Source organism: Botryllus schlosseri, chromosome 14 (genome assembly GCF_051294905.1).
Source record: "Botryllus schlosseri isolate E-star chromosome 14, Bs_hap1, whole genome shotgun sequence".
NCBI classification, from domain to species: domain Eukaryota; kingdom Metazoa; phylum Chordata; class Ascidiacea; order Stolidobranchia; family Styelidae; genus Botryllus; species Botryllus schlosseri.
Genome location: NC_137249.1, coordinates 11,973,659 through 11,985,820, shown reverse-complemented (window position 1 = coordinate 11,985,820; position 12,162 = coordinate 11,973,659). Strand labels below are relative to the sequence as shown.

General features: G+C 40.4%; 1 protein-coding gene and 1 long non-coding RNA gene across 4 annotated transcripts in view; one reads left to right on the top strand and one right to left on the bottom strand.

Moving 5' to 3' along the window:
* Positions 1-12,162, bottom strand: part of LOC145456237 (fibrocystin-L-like) — a 73,395-nt gene that overhangs the window by 27,209 nt on the left and 34,024 nt on the right. For all 3 annotated transcript variants that reach the window (XM_080334315.1, XM_080334317.1, XM_080334316.1), the window contains 25 exons: positions 11,871-12,028; positions 11,612-11,737; positions 11,445-11,550; positions 11,062-11,198; positions 10,854-11,001; positions 10,648-10,794; positions 10,292-10,396; positions 10,047-10,230; positions 9,125-9,242; positions 8,201-8,315; positions 7,785-7,973; positions 7,120-7,296; positions 6,511-6,690; positions 5,637-5,791; positions 4,346-4,490; positions 4,140-4,278; positions 3,722-3,879; positions 3,516-3,663; positions 3,100-3,256; positions 2,899-3,043; positions 2,727-2,836; positions 1,817-1,949; positions 1,433-1,582; positions 665-867; positions 443-605 (listed from right to left, as the gene is read on the bottom strand). In XM_080334315.1, coding sequence (XP_080190441.1) covers positions 443-605; positions 665-867; positions 1,433-1,582; positions 1,817-1,949; positions 2,727-2,836; positions 2,899-3,043; positions 3,100-3,256; positions 3,516-3,663; positions 3,722-3,879; positions 4,140-4,278; positions 4,346-4,490; positions 5,637-5,791; positions 6,511-6,690; positions 7,120-7,296; positions 7,785-7,973; positions 8,201-8,315; positions 9,125-9,242; positions 10,047-10,230; positions 10,292-10,396; positions 10,648-10,794; positions 10,854-11,001; positions 11,062-11,198; positions 11,445-11,550; positions 11,612-11,737; positions 11,871-12,028 — 3,696 coding nt within the window. The remainder of the gene's footprint in view (positions 1-442; positions 606-664; positions 868-1,432; positions 1,583-1,816; positions 1,950-2,726; positions 2,837-2,898; positions 3,044-3,099; positions 3,257-3,515; positions 3,664-3,721; positions 3,880-4,139; positions 4,279-4,345; positions 4,491-5,636; positions 5,792-6,510; positions 6,691-7,119; positions 7,297-7,784; positions 7,974-8,200; positions 8,316-9,124; positions 9,243-10,046; positions 10,231-10,291; positions 10,397-10,647; positions 10,795-10,853; positions 11,002-11,061; positions 11,199-11,444; positions 11,551-11,611; positions 11,738-11,870; positions 12,029-12,162) is intronic.
* The window catches only part of LOC145456239 (uncharacterized), a 33,434-nt gene continuing 25,782 nt past the window's right edge, over positions 4,511-12,162 (top strand). Inside the window, exon 1 of the long non-coding RNA XR_013920540.1 lies at positions 4,511-5,266. This is a non-coding gene — a long non-coding RNA (uncharacterized LOC145456239). The remainder of the gene's footprint in view (positions 5,267-12,162) is intronic.

Genomic DNA, 12,162 nt, shown 5'->3' with positions numbered 1-12,162 from the left:
TTAGGAATGATACTATAATGTCGTACCCGAACATTGAAACAATCTGTAGCTAAATTTTAAGAACATAAAAAAATGATTGAAAGTTCGATCACGTCAATAATATTTGATCCCTTGTGGTCCTCACAGAATTGGCTTAACTTGAAAAAAGTCAGTGAATACAGCCTTCCATAACAGCCTGAATTACCGTTTGGCCTCAAATTTTAGTTCAAACTACAGGGTTCTAGATTATTTGCAACGGGGCAAAGTCATTCTTCCAGGATACGTTATCTAAAGGAGTCTGTATAAACTCCAACTCCAGCCAGTAAGTGTTTCCCAGACTTCGGCTCCAAAGAGTGTCACAAAATTTCTGTGACTGCAGCTTTATCAAGAGAAAATTTAACAGAACTCGGACAGCCCTGGTTAAGACAAAATCAAAACGCATCCAACCTATATAACTATTTACCGATATAATAAAACTGCACGTCAGAGATAGCTTGGCCTTTTCCTGCAATCGTCACCGAAACGTCCGCTTTCAGACTGCGCCCAGCGGCATTGGTGGTGCATCTGATTTCAGTCACACTCGAAGCAATGACATCGCAGGCTACTCCTCCAATTTCAACGTTCACCTAAATACTCAGAGCATCAACACGAAGCACTTAACAACATGACACCCTATCAGACATACATGTTTTACGTCAGCGTCGAACAAAATTCCTGTCATCGTGACTGTGGTGCCTCCTTGTGTACCACCCCGCTCAGGTGAAATCCCCATGACGATCGGAGTGTTTCCGATCACAAATGTGTAAGCCTCTCTGGCAACCACAGATTTGCCATCGAAAGTAACCGTGACATTGCATGTTTTATCTGCCGTGATGTCGTCGGACATACCTAAACAAAATAAGCAAGATAATGAACTGTGAATTTATGACTGTCTCAAGATATGTATCCTCCATATGCGGGCATACTCAAGTAGGTTATGCTTACTTGCAGTACATGCTCAAGTGGTTATGATTTTGACTACTTCTACTTCTATTTTTAAATTTTTAGGAAAGAAAAGCTACTTACTTTTTGGACTTTTGATCTTTTAAAGTAGAGGGACATGATTCCACCACGCTTACGAGCACACTTGTCATAGCAATTGGGAGAAATATCACGGTAACTGAGTATACCTTTGCACAGATGCACCCCACAATTTTGAAAGAAGTCACCTTGCATAGGCTACTAAAAGTATACAACGTCCCGACCAATACTACTTTTTGAAACCACTAGAAATTTATGGCACTCCTACTTCTACTTGAGCACCAACAATCACTACTTTCACCGCCTCCGATATCCCATCAAGTCTAGCGGCATTTTAAAATTATTTTCTCTGTCACGAATCTTATACCTAGCGATATTGCGTACATCAGCTTCTGATGACAGACAGGTTATAGCACACAAACAAATTTCTTACGAGGTACGACGCATACGATCTGACTGTAGCTTGAACGTGTCAGTTCAAAACCAGCACCATGCTGGCATACGCTTCCGCACACACGCACTATCGACATATTAGTGAAGCCCGTTCCGTCCACAGTCAGCAAATTTCCACCGGCAAAGCTACCTGCGATACAATTACAAAATTTGTTGATGGAATTTGTGAATTCCATACAAAAAAAAAGAACAGCAACAACAGAATACTGCAGTCTACATTATTTGACACAATCCTGAAGAATGATTATGACTCTTTCCACGATTGCATCATTGTTACACAAAAATGAACAATTCCATAATACCAGAATATATTCAAAAATGCGATGCACACCGTATGAAAATAACTGCAAAAAACGATTCTCACCTTCGATCGGATTGATTTCAGAGATCGCGTAAGAATAATTGAATCTGACGTCAGATAGTGCTTTGCCATAGGGCCTCACTAAGGCAGAAACGAGATATTCACCACCAGCATGCTCAGACAGTGCACAAACGATCTAGGCATTAATTCAAAAAGGGTTGGAGGCAAATCATGGCAAGAGTTGTACCAAAATGTTCCCTGACTCATTATTGGAACTAAGAATATTGAATTACGCACTGAATCAGGGCGCAGATTCTATACTTCCAAATCGTGATCTATAGTGATCAGAGTGGCATTAAAATTTGGGTAACTCCCAAGCCTAATTTGCAGTGTGTTCAATTATTTGCCAAAACCGACACAAAAATCTCTTCGCCAGATGTGATGAAACGATCGATTGGCAGTACTGGATTTCGAAACAGCCACTAATGTTACTGAAGTACAGTAGGCCTACCAAAGAAAGGGTTGCTAACCAGGATAGGCCAAAACTACTTCTGGCAGTAGAATATGAATGGGGGGTATACATTTTTTCTCTGGCTCTCTGATAATTGGCCTATTGTAATTTTTTCATCTTATACAAGCGACTAGGTAATCGGTGATATTAAAAACTTGAGAGTTGCTCTAATACCAATTATCAGGATTTTACACAGCCCATTTATTATTCTGCTGTATTATGACGTCATCGAACCCGCATACCTACGGCAAATTAGTGTCGGGCGCCCATTTTCCAACAATACAAGAATAAGAACAGAAGTAGCATGGCTATAAATGTGGTTAGAATTATAAGCAGCAGTTGAACAATTGAGAATGAAAGCAACAATGAAAACCAATTGTGAACAAAGAACAATATTTCTGACAAAATATTTTTGTTATATGACATCAACAGTGTAAAAAAAAGATTGATCACACAGCTCACCTGACTGTCGCTGCCATTTTCGAAGGAACATTCCGAATTACCGATAAAGACCACCATGCTGCTAACATTGAATAATTCTCCGGTTATTGTGACATGGGATCCTGCTTTTCCTAAAATAACATCACACCACTCGAGCCATTCGCTCTAAATATAAATTTCAATCGAGTCCAACCTTCGCTAGGCGTGATTCCATAAATCTTTGGCGTCACTGCATCATGGTGATGGAATTGTGATGGAGCAGCGAATTTTTCTCCGTTACCACACCGTACCGAAACTGAATAGTATCCGATCGATTGCGCAGCAGTGACACATTTCATCTAAGATATGCCGGATTATGAAATACATTTCTCTCCGTGTTGGATAAGACGCTTACCACAAAGTTGGTCAAGGTATCCCGCAATATCGTGCAGTCCTTCTCCCCGATTTTCACTTGGATGCCATCGCATTCAAAACCATTTCCGACAAACTCGATCACAGTACCGCCCTCCGTGCTACCTTTAGCAGGCGTCATCGCTTCGATCACAGGAGAGCTGCATGGATAAACAAAACAGTATCTTACGGATGGCTTGACAAAGATTTCATATTTTCTCCCAAATCTCCAAGCTACAACGCGATTGGTGAAATTTAGCAGTTAATCAGAATTGCAAAACGAATGCACTGCAAATAGGTAGAATCTTCGAAAAGATTCAGGCACGGTGATACTGGAGTTACTTTAATCAGTGAATCCCTGGAATCCGGAAAAAAAAGTTATCTGTGAACAACTCTAATGTGCATACATAGCATACTTACATATACAGGGATCTAACGGCAGGATCAATATCAGCATTTCCCTTGCCGTGAACGTAAACAGCAACGTCGTGTGTACCAGCGGCAAGATCACCAATCAAGCAGGTTACAGAAGTAGACTGAGACTCAATGACAGTACAATTTGAAGTGCCTGATGAAATAGCTAATAAATTTGAGAACGCAAGGCACCGAACACGCGTAAATCTCACCTATAGTAGCCACCGTACCGCCAGATAGGCCCGAGCCTGTCAACGTGATGTTGCTGTGTTCCGTAGATAATTGTGACGGTGTGATACTTGAAATTTGTGGAGTTGAAGCGGCATCGTACGCGAACTCGCAACTGTCGACGCACTCTACATTGAAACTCCTAGAACGATCATACATTTACTCTTAAGCTAGGGTAACGCTCAATATCGTGTTTTCAGGAATTGCAGCATTCATATAAATCAAGGGGATATTAAACTGAGGTCCATGAGAGGCCAATTCCGATGCAACTATAAAATTATCAAACTGCATTGTTCAAATTTATAATATCTGTCCTTATTTTAGCCTTATACCAAAATGCAAACACTAATAATAGAGAAACACATACTTTACCACACGAAGAATACATTATTGATGTCTCACCCGACAGAAACCGTCACGTTCACAGTATCTTGGGAAGCAGACGGTCTAGTGGTGCACAGTATTTCAAAAAATGTAACTTTAGCGACATCGCAGATAAGTTGACTGACAGCGACTGAAGAATCCGATAGAAATCCTGAACCTACGACGGCCACGTAACTGACAAGTTTCTCAAAAATATGCGGCAACGGATATATAGCAAGGCTTGCCTGTTATTGTAAGCAAAGTTCCGCCAGCTAAAGAACCCTTGTCAGGACTAACTGATGATACGCTTGGTAGAAGCGCAAATCTGCGATCCGAATCTTTTTTTATAGCAGAACTGGAATATCCTGCACCTAACACTTGCACTTTCACCTGAAACGCGAATAGATGTTGAGAAATCAAATACCGTAGGACATTATAGCCGCACATTTCAGGGCAAAGTGGTCAGTAAATTTGTAGGCAACTCTCCACATTCAAATTTTTGGAGTGTTATTCAGAGGTGATTTTTTTCGGAGTGTACAAGTACCGTAATTTTCCATGTATAATGCGCAAAATTTTACCGATTTTTTGCCCTAAAATAGGGGGTGCGTATTATACATGGCTACAGCAAGCCTTGAAAAATAATCCCTCGATCAAAAACTTGAAATCACACCTTTCTTCATGTTTGTTTAAATCGCGCATCACCTCTAGCCATTGGGCACCCGTAATTAGTATTATAGAGTGTAACGCGCTGCCAAATAGAGAAGTGTGTTGCCAATTAACCAAAAGCGTGTTTCTAATTAACGAGTGTCGTCTGCAAAGCACGCGATCTCTTGCTGAGTTGGTTTGCCGTTTGTACGCGAGCGAAATTAGGTCGCTGATTGCTACAAGCGTGCGCGGCAATCCTTGTTGATTCATCGCGTCAACGACAGGCCTTAACAATCGCATACAAAGAGGCCATGTGCGCAAGATATAATCGCTTGCGTAATCAGTCGCATCTCCAACAGGACTGGTGCGCCCGACGTAACCGTTGGCCTGAGCAATCGCATCTGTAATTGTAATAGGCCACGTGCGCAAGATGTCGTGTGTCGCTAGCCTGAGCTATCGCGTCGCCGCCCTCACAGGGTTTGGCTACTATCTACTCTCACTTAGAGACAATGCCGTCAATTGTATTATGATTAGCGATCATTATGTCATGATTGTTCGACAGTGACATCGCAAAACAGAACAACATCGAATACTAAACCGCAACTATTCATGCACTCACGTACTGCGAATGCAGGGTGCGTACTATACATGGGTACAGGCTTTTTCCCAGAATATGCACGTCATTTTAAGGGTGCGTATTATACATGGGGGCGCACTATATTCGGAAAATTACGGTAGGTTTTGCCTTCTTGTGATTTTAGAATGCTACTACATCCCAATTTTGATATTTTCAGGCAGAATACTTACTTGGTAATCGCTACTTCAACTTCTACTCGAGTAGAAACATACTTTGACTACCTCTGGTCCGGCGACAGAATCAATGCAACTTACGTAGAAAGCCGTGTACAACGGGGTGTCTTCCGATGGAGCGATCAAGCATTTGATCTCATTCGCGGACGATGCAGTTACAGTACATTCGTACTCGCGAACAAGCCCATCGCCAATTATGACTTTGTTTGCGCAGTTATCAGCGGCGAATCCCTCTCCTGGAATTCGATACGTTCAATTTGTGGTGTATGTCAAATGTAAGCCTGATTTTTGACTTCGTAAAATCACAGGCCAATCATCAAGCCAGGGTTGTAACCAGGTCGTGAGGTTCCGAGTCAAGGCAATCTCACTTTTATAATTTTGACTCGAGTCAAGTCAAGTCATTTTCAATTCACCACCAAGTCAGGTCCAAGTCGGCTAGTAGAGGGTCGAGTCTGAGTCATAGTGTTTTGACTTGAGTCCGAGTCAAAGTCATTATGTTCATAGTTCAGTTTCAGTTAAATCGGGTTCAACTCACTCTTTTCAACTCTGCTCGAGTGATATAGAATGAGTCGTGCACAATGACTCAAGTACAGTCGAGTCAATACAAAAATTGAATTGAGTCGAGTCATTCTACGCATTTGAAAAAAAGACTGGAGTCAAGTCAAGTCACCAAAATATCTCGACTTGAGTCATTACAACCCTGCATCAAACACTATACTAGAGTAAGGGCCTTCTTTCCGTATCTGCCATGCTGATGTGGCTTGTGCTGAAAATAGCTATACTACCGCCTGCATGTTGTAAAAATTGCCGGCTAATAATATTGAACCGCATTGAAGTATTCTTTTCAGTCAAACATATAAAATGAAACGTCACACATATTACGAATGATACCATAAGATCATGTGTCACTATACTACCAGTGCTTTCTTAATGCCGATCGAGACAGAAAACCTACCTGTGATAGTAAGCTCGCTATCTTTGTATCCTTTATTGATTGACAAATTCGATATCGTCGGCGAATAACAGTCGTCAGTGACAAACGTAAGGTTCGTAGATGAGACCGATGCGCTAGAGCAGCTTGGTTGGATAGAAACCGGCTTACACGCGTCCCGCTTAATTCTCCTCGTATTACCGCCTGTGAGCGATGACAGTGGTGTTTATCGAACAGAAAATCGTTATCATTGAGATTTCAAATTTCAAGAACTAATGATAATGTGAGCAAAGCATTGGATGTAGTGTTTCTAGTTATGAAACAAGTTGGTGACAGTATGACCAACAATTTATATGTCATGGAACAACAAGTAATTCATCGGTTGGCACTACTTTTCTGTCATACTTCAAGTCAGATTTTGTCATTATATCCCATCAATGACAAGTAACAAGAATAGGGGTAATTTTAAGATGCATACGGAAAAGAATATGATTTATTCGATCAGTCAATACATTAACAAAAATCAGGTTCAATCTTGCATTAGCGAGCTCCATTTCCGCCAAATGAAATCAAACCTTCACTTCTTATTTAGCCCAATGTGACAGATCGCAAATACAGTAGGTATGCACCCACCGACTACATATTCAGCATCATATCCTGCCACTGTAACCCTGAACGTATCGGCCTTGGCCGGAGCGGACCGTACGACGATAGACTGTTTCATCACAATACTTCCCCATGTTTCATGGTCCACTCTACCACTGGACACATAGAATGTTCCTTCGTTGTTGAAAGAGTAACTGTATCTCCCTAGAACATATGAATAAGCTGAAATGACTGAACAACTGTATCGCCAAACTCTCTAATCTTCCTGATACCAATGGTTCCCCAGCGCAACTCGGCAACCTCAAATTGAATATTATTCAGATGGATACATCGATCAATATGTAGGCAAGAAGAGTATAGCGATAATATATCAAATGCAGACTAGGGCTCTTGATGCCCAACGAATAAAAGAGTGGATACATCAAATTGTTTAAATATTTGAATAAAACTAGAGATAATTAAAATAATAATTAAATCATGGGCATTCGATATAATAGTTGACTAAGATAAATTTACAAATCGTAGAAGAATCTTTGATCACCCCAGGCACCGGGTGCAATACAACCAGATAATGTGATATACTCTTTTGTGTGCAAAAATTGAGCTGTAATTGATCAGTCAATGCATCAGATCAATCATAATCATGTCCGGCAGTTTTGGCACGTCTTCTAATCCCTCGCAACGTAAATCACCTGTAGCAGATTTCTCCGAGCTTGATTCAAAACCCTTGCCGTCAAAGACATCGCTGTTTGGATGCTCAATAGTGTAGACGCGAGCCCCCAATTCCCAGCCTCCTTCTGCGCCAGGAAATTCCCACTCCCAAATCACAGTATCGCCCGTCTCCACATGGAGCACGAGAGGGTTCCATTCAAAGCCTGCATCTGCGATGAGATGCGTAACAAAATAGATACTTAGGTGGATTAATTCATGAATAAATCAATCGCAAAAATATATTTATCAGCACTAAGACTGCACTATTAAAAGTCTGAAACTCATCTTTTTGACACTATCCTGCTTAGCTTCAATCTCACAATAATAACTAAGATAACAGCAATCAAGATTAAATGCAAAACGATTAAAAACCGCTAACATCGCAGCAAGCACATACCAGCGTTACTTCGGACATTGGTGACAAGGTGTACTTTGGTGACAGGTCCTGACAAGCACACAATTTCGTTCTCTGTAACCGATGTAATTGAACAAATAGAATCGCCAATTTTCACCTGCGGAGATATAAATTCCAGATATTTTGGATGCGGCCTGTGGCAAGATTTTCAGACTACAGCAATAAATCACTTTGTGATTCTAGAAATTGTCTGCAGAAAGATTTTAAAACCAAACAATAGATCACTTCGACCCACCGCACTATCGACCACCTTGCTATATAGGTGTAGCCCTCTTTCTTCATGCATAGAGACTAAGAAAAAGATCATCAAGGCGATAGAAACATTTATCAAAAGAGAAGCGAAATTTCCAGTTATGTTTTTCTGATAGGGTGGCATATTTGGATGTTTTATTTTTAGATTAGGTCAGCTTCAACACTTTTCAGAGCCAAAAGACTGTCTAAACATTATGAATCAGAAGCCCAAATAACTGCTCGAAATTGCAGCCATTACACTTTATACAATAAGTAAGGTCGTAAAACTTCATAGGCATACATCCTTTTGAGATACTTTTTGAATCACTTGGATGACTACAACACGACCCGTGTTTTGGTTAGCCTCAGAAAAGTTTTGTCTTTCACTGGAAACCCCAACATCTACCTTCACTCGGGTCAGTTTATGGTGAGAGAGTCTTTCTTCTTCTACCGATTGTAGGTTGCCACTGCAGATCAGTGCAGCCCTTTCACCCAGGCTTTACCCAGCACTGGTTTCACATGCAAACCGGGATTCATCCCATTGAGATACCATGGCTGCTCGAGTGAAATCTTACAACACTTTTAAAAGGGTAACGCCACAGCCTACTTTATCCAGGATCAACGCCAAGTGCAATCAAACCTGCCAGTTATACCACAAATCAGAAGCATACATACCAAGGTATTGCCTTCTACAAATCCCGAACCCGTAACTGTGATTTCATTTCCCCCATTCCGTGACCCGGTCAGAGGGGATACACCATCCACTTGCAAAATGTAGTCAATTGACTTTACGCTGTGTGATTGAAGCAATGCATGATGATGATAGGAATTTAGTAGCTTTTCAATGTTAGAGAAACACCTTTGCATGATGCAAGATACTTTGTGAACCAAATTTTTTTAAATAAGTAGGTTAGAAGTTTAATTATAAGTGAATCTTGTTTATTAACGGTTATATAAGTAGTTCAAGATCGCATAAAACAGCATGTTCTACCATCCATCATGTCTTACATACCCAATTGGCACCAGAATAATCAGCGAGCCTTCAAATGCAGTCGTGGCTCATTTCTATACAAATGGTAGATATTTGCTTGAACATCTGATATGTGCTGCTAATTACTGAGAGGATATGTTCCCTATTTTGACTAAGGGTTGCAATCTAGTTCCGTCATTTTTTTTGAGTCCACAATGTCAACCTAGTCTAGAGTCTTCAAAAGGAATTCGTTTATCCTTTGAAAATTGCTCATGCCCTTGTGTCTATTTCATTTGTCCCTCGTATTTGTGAATTCAAAATTTTATTTTGTGTGACGACATAATTGGTGATCGCAATTGTTGTTAACAAAGTTTTATTCTGAATTTGTGTATTATAGCTGACAGTAACCCATGAAATGTGTCAGCTGGTGAAGGCATTGAGTGAATGACAGTCTTTGTTTCCACGTCTTGGAGAATATTAGGCAAAAAGCTAATTTGCAAACTAATAAATCTGGGTCAAGACTGGAAGCAAATTGCGATGACACAAACTTTTTTCACAATGAATCCGAATTTATGAACTAAATTAGGCTTTGTATGATTCAACTAAAAAAGGATTATTTCTATTCACCTGTCCGCATAGCCCTTTCCATCAAATATGACCCTCACATCATACTTTCCGGCCGGGGCAGACGGCAGTCTGCATACAATTCTGTCATCGGAAGACTCCAATATCTCACATTGCTTGCTGCCGACATTGACAGCAATGCCAACTCCCGTAAAGTTTGTGCCGTCTATTGTGAGATTGTGCCCACCTGAGAAATATCACAAGCATTTATTTCAAGCCAAGGTCAGTCCTCATCCCTGCTATCTTACCAGCAAGTGTAGATACAGTAGGTGTGATGGAGGTCACATTGGCCTGTGCTGCAATGTAGCTGAACGATGCAGTCCCCAGACTTATCTCGTCATCATAGACACTGACTGTGAAGAAATAGCACTTCCTATTAATACATGTACACATGACAGCCGCTTGAAGCAGTCAAGATCATTATCTGAGGCCTGCATAGTATGCATGAAAAACATACAAGTAAACACATGATATTAATGAGCACACACATAGCGATAAGAAGTTATTAATTTTGCGTCTTATAGTGCATTGCCATTTGAATTCTGTGCCACAAATAGTCATGAATGCTATCAACGCAAAACAGAACTGTACCAAGATGATTTACCTGTCACCACACTCTCATTTTTGTGTTCGGGAGTTGAGCATACAACAGTAGTAGAGGTCACACTGATAACTCTACAAGGCGAGGATCCAAAATTGAAAACTGTGTTTCCAGAAAATCCATATCCCGAAATCCTTACAATTGTACCTCCTGTCAAACAAAAAACCTAATGAGCAAAAATATCAACACAGCACAACATCATTCAAAACCTGTTCTGAAGCCAAAATTTGGACTAATCGAATCTATTGAACCGTCGATGGTGAACAACAACGATGCTGACTGTGACTCTCTTCTTGCTAGACCTTTTCCACCCACATTTACCGTCAGGTTGTAAGTCCCGAGAGTACCCGACATAATCTGCCGAGATTTCAAAACTTTACATGCAAGGACAGGCGACTTAGGTGGAGCACAATATACATCACAAATTATGCTTGTGTTTGAGTTTCTTGTGACGGAACAATCGCAGTCTCCAATTTTAACTGTAGTATTTGTCGATCCGACAATTCCAAGATTGGTTCCGGTGATTGTTACACTTGTTTGAGCATGAAAAGAGCCTGAATAGCAAACAATATTTCAAGTCATTGATAAAATCTAGTCCTCTTCTTAACATTGTTCAGTTCATATAAGGTTTCATGTTTGTCCAAAGTGAAAAAAGCACTCAAGGCAATGAACTTTAATGCTCGAATTAAGCTCTTTTCCCACAAGTCAACCAACTCAATACTCAAGCCGTTCCAAGAAAGGCGAATATTGCACATGAAGAATAAATGTATTACCATACAATGGTATGAAATGTATGTCACCTGAATCAGGAGAAATCTTGGAAATAATCGGTGTCGCTTTTTCTGCAGTAATAAAATCACATGATCCGACACATTTCGAAGGATATCCATTGACAAAAACTTCAACCTAAAAAGAAAAGCTACATCAACACACTGAAAATAATTAACATGTATTCAGTGCAGGTTACCTGCGGTCGATCATACGCCAGTCGCAACATATCTCCAGATATCGGGTTGTGAAGTATGCCGCCATTTTGTCTTGTGTGCACTTTAGCTGTTATATCGGACGCACCCACAACATCATGCATATGTACCTGCACACATGATAAACTGTTATGTATTCATTGTGGATTGAATAATTTTTTTCCAGCTTTCTAACCCTTTCTAACGTTTCACATAAATGTTATAATGCATCGTTCGCAATTAGTAGATAGATTCCCAACATACTTGTATCTCGGGCTTGTCTCCGGCATTAGACAGCCATTCAATTCTATAATCTTTCGCGTGGCATCCTCCGTGTACTGTCACTTTGGCCTCTCCGAATCCCGGCAACTCGGATTGCAATCGATTTACGAAATTTTCACTTGATGTGTTAACAGGAATATCTGTACGTCACGTTAAGTACATTTTACTATGTAATACATTGTAGTATCAGGAGTTTACAGCAATTAATCAATTGGTAAAACAAGTATATTTAGTTATCGTATCAACTGCTAGTATGAAGAAATGCGATGAAAAA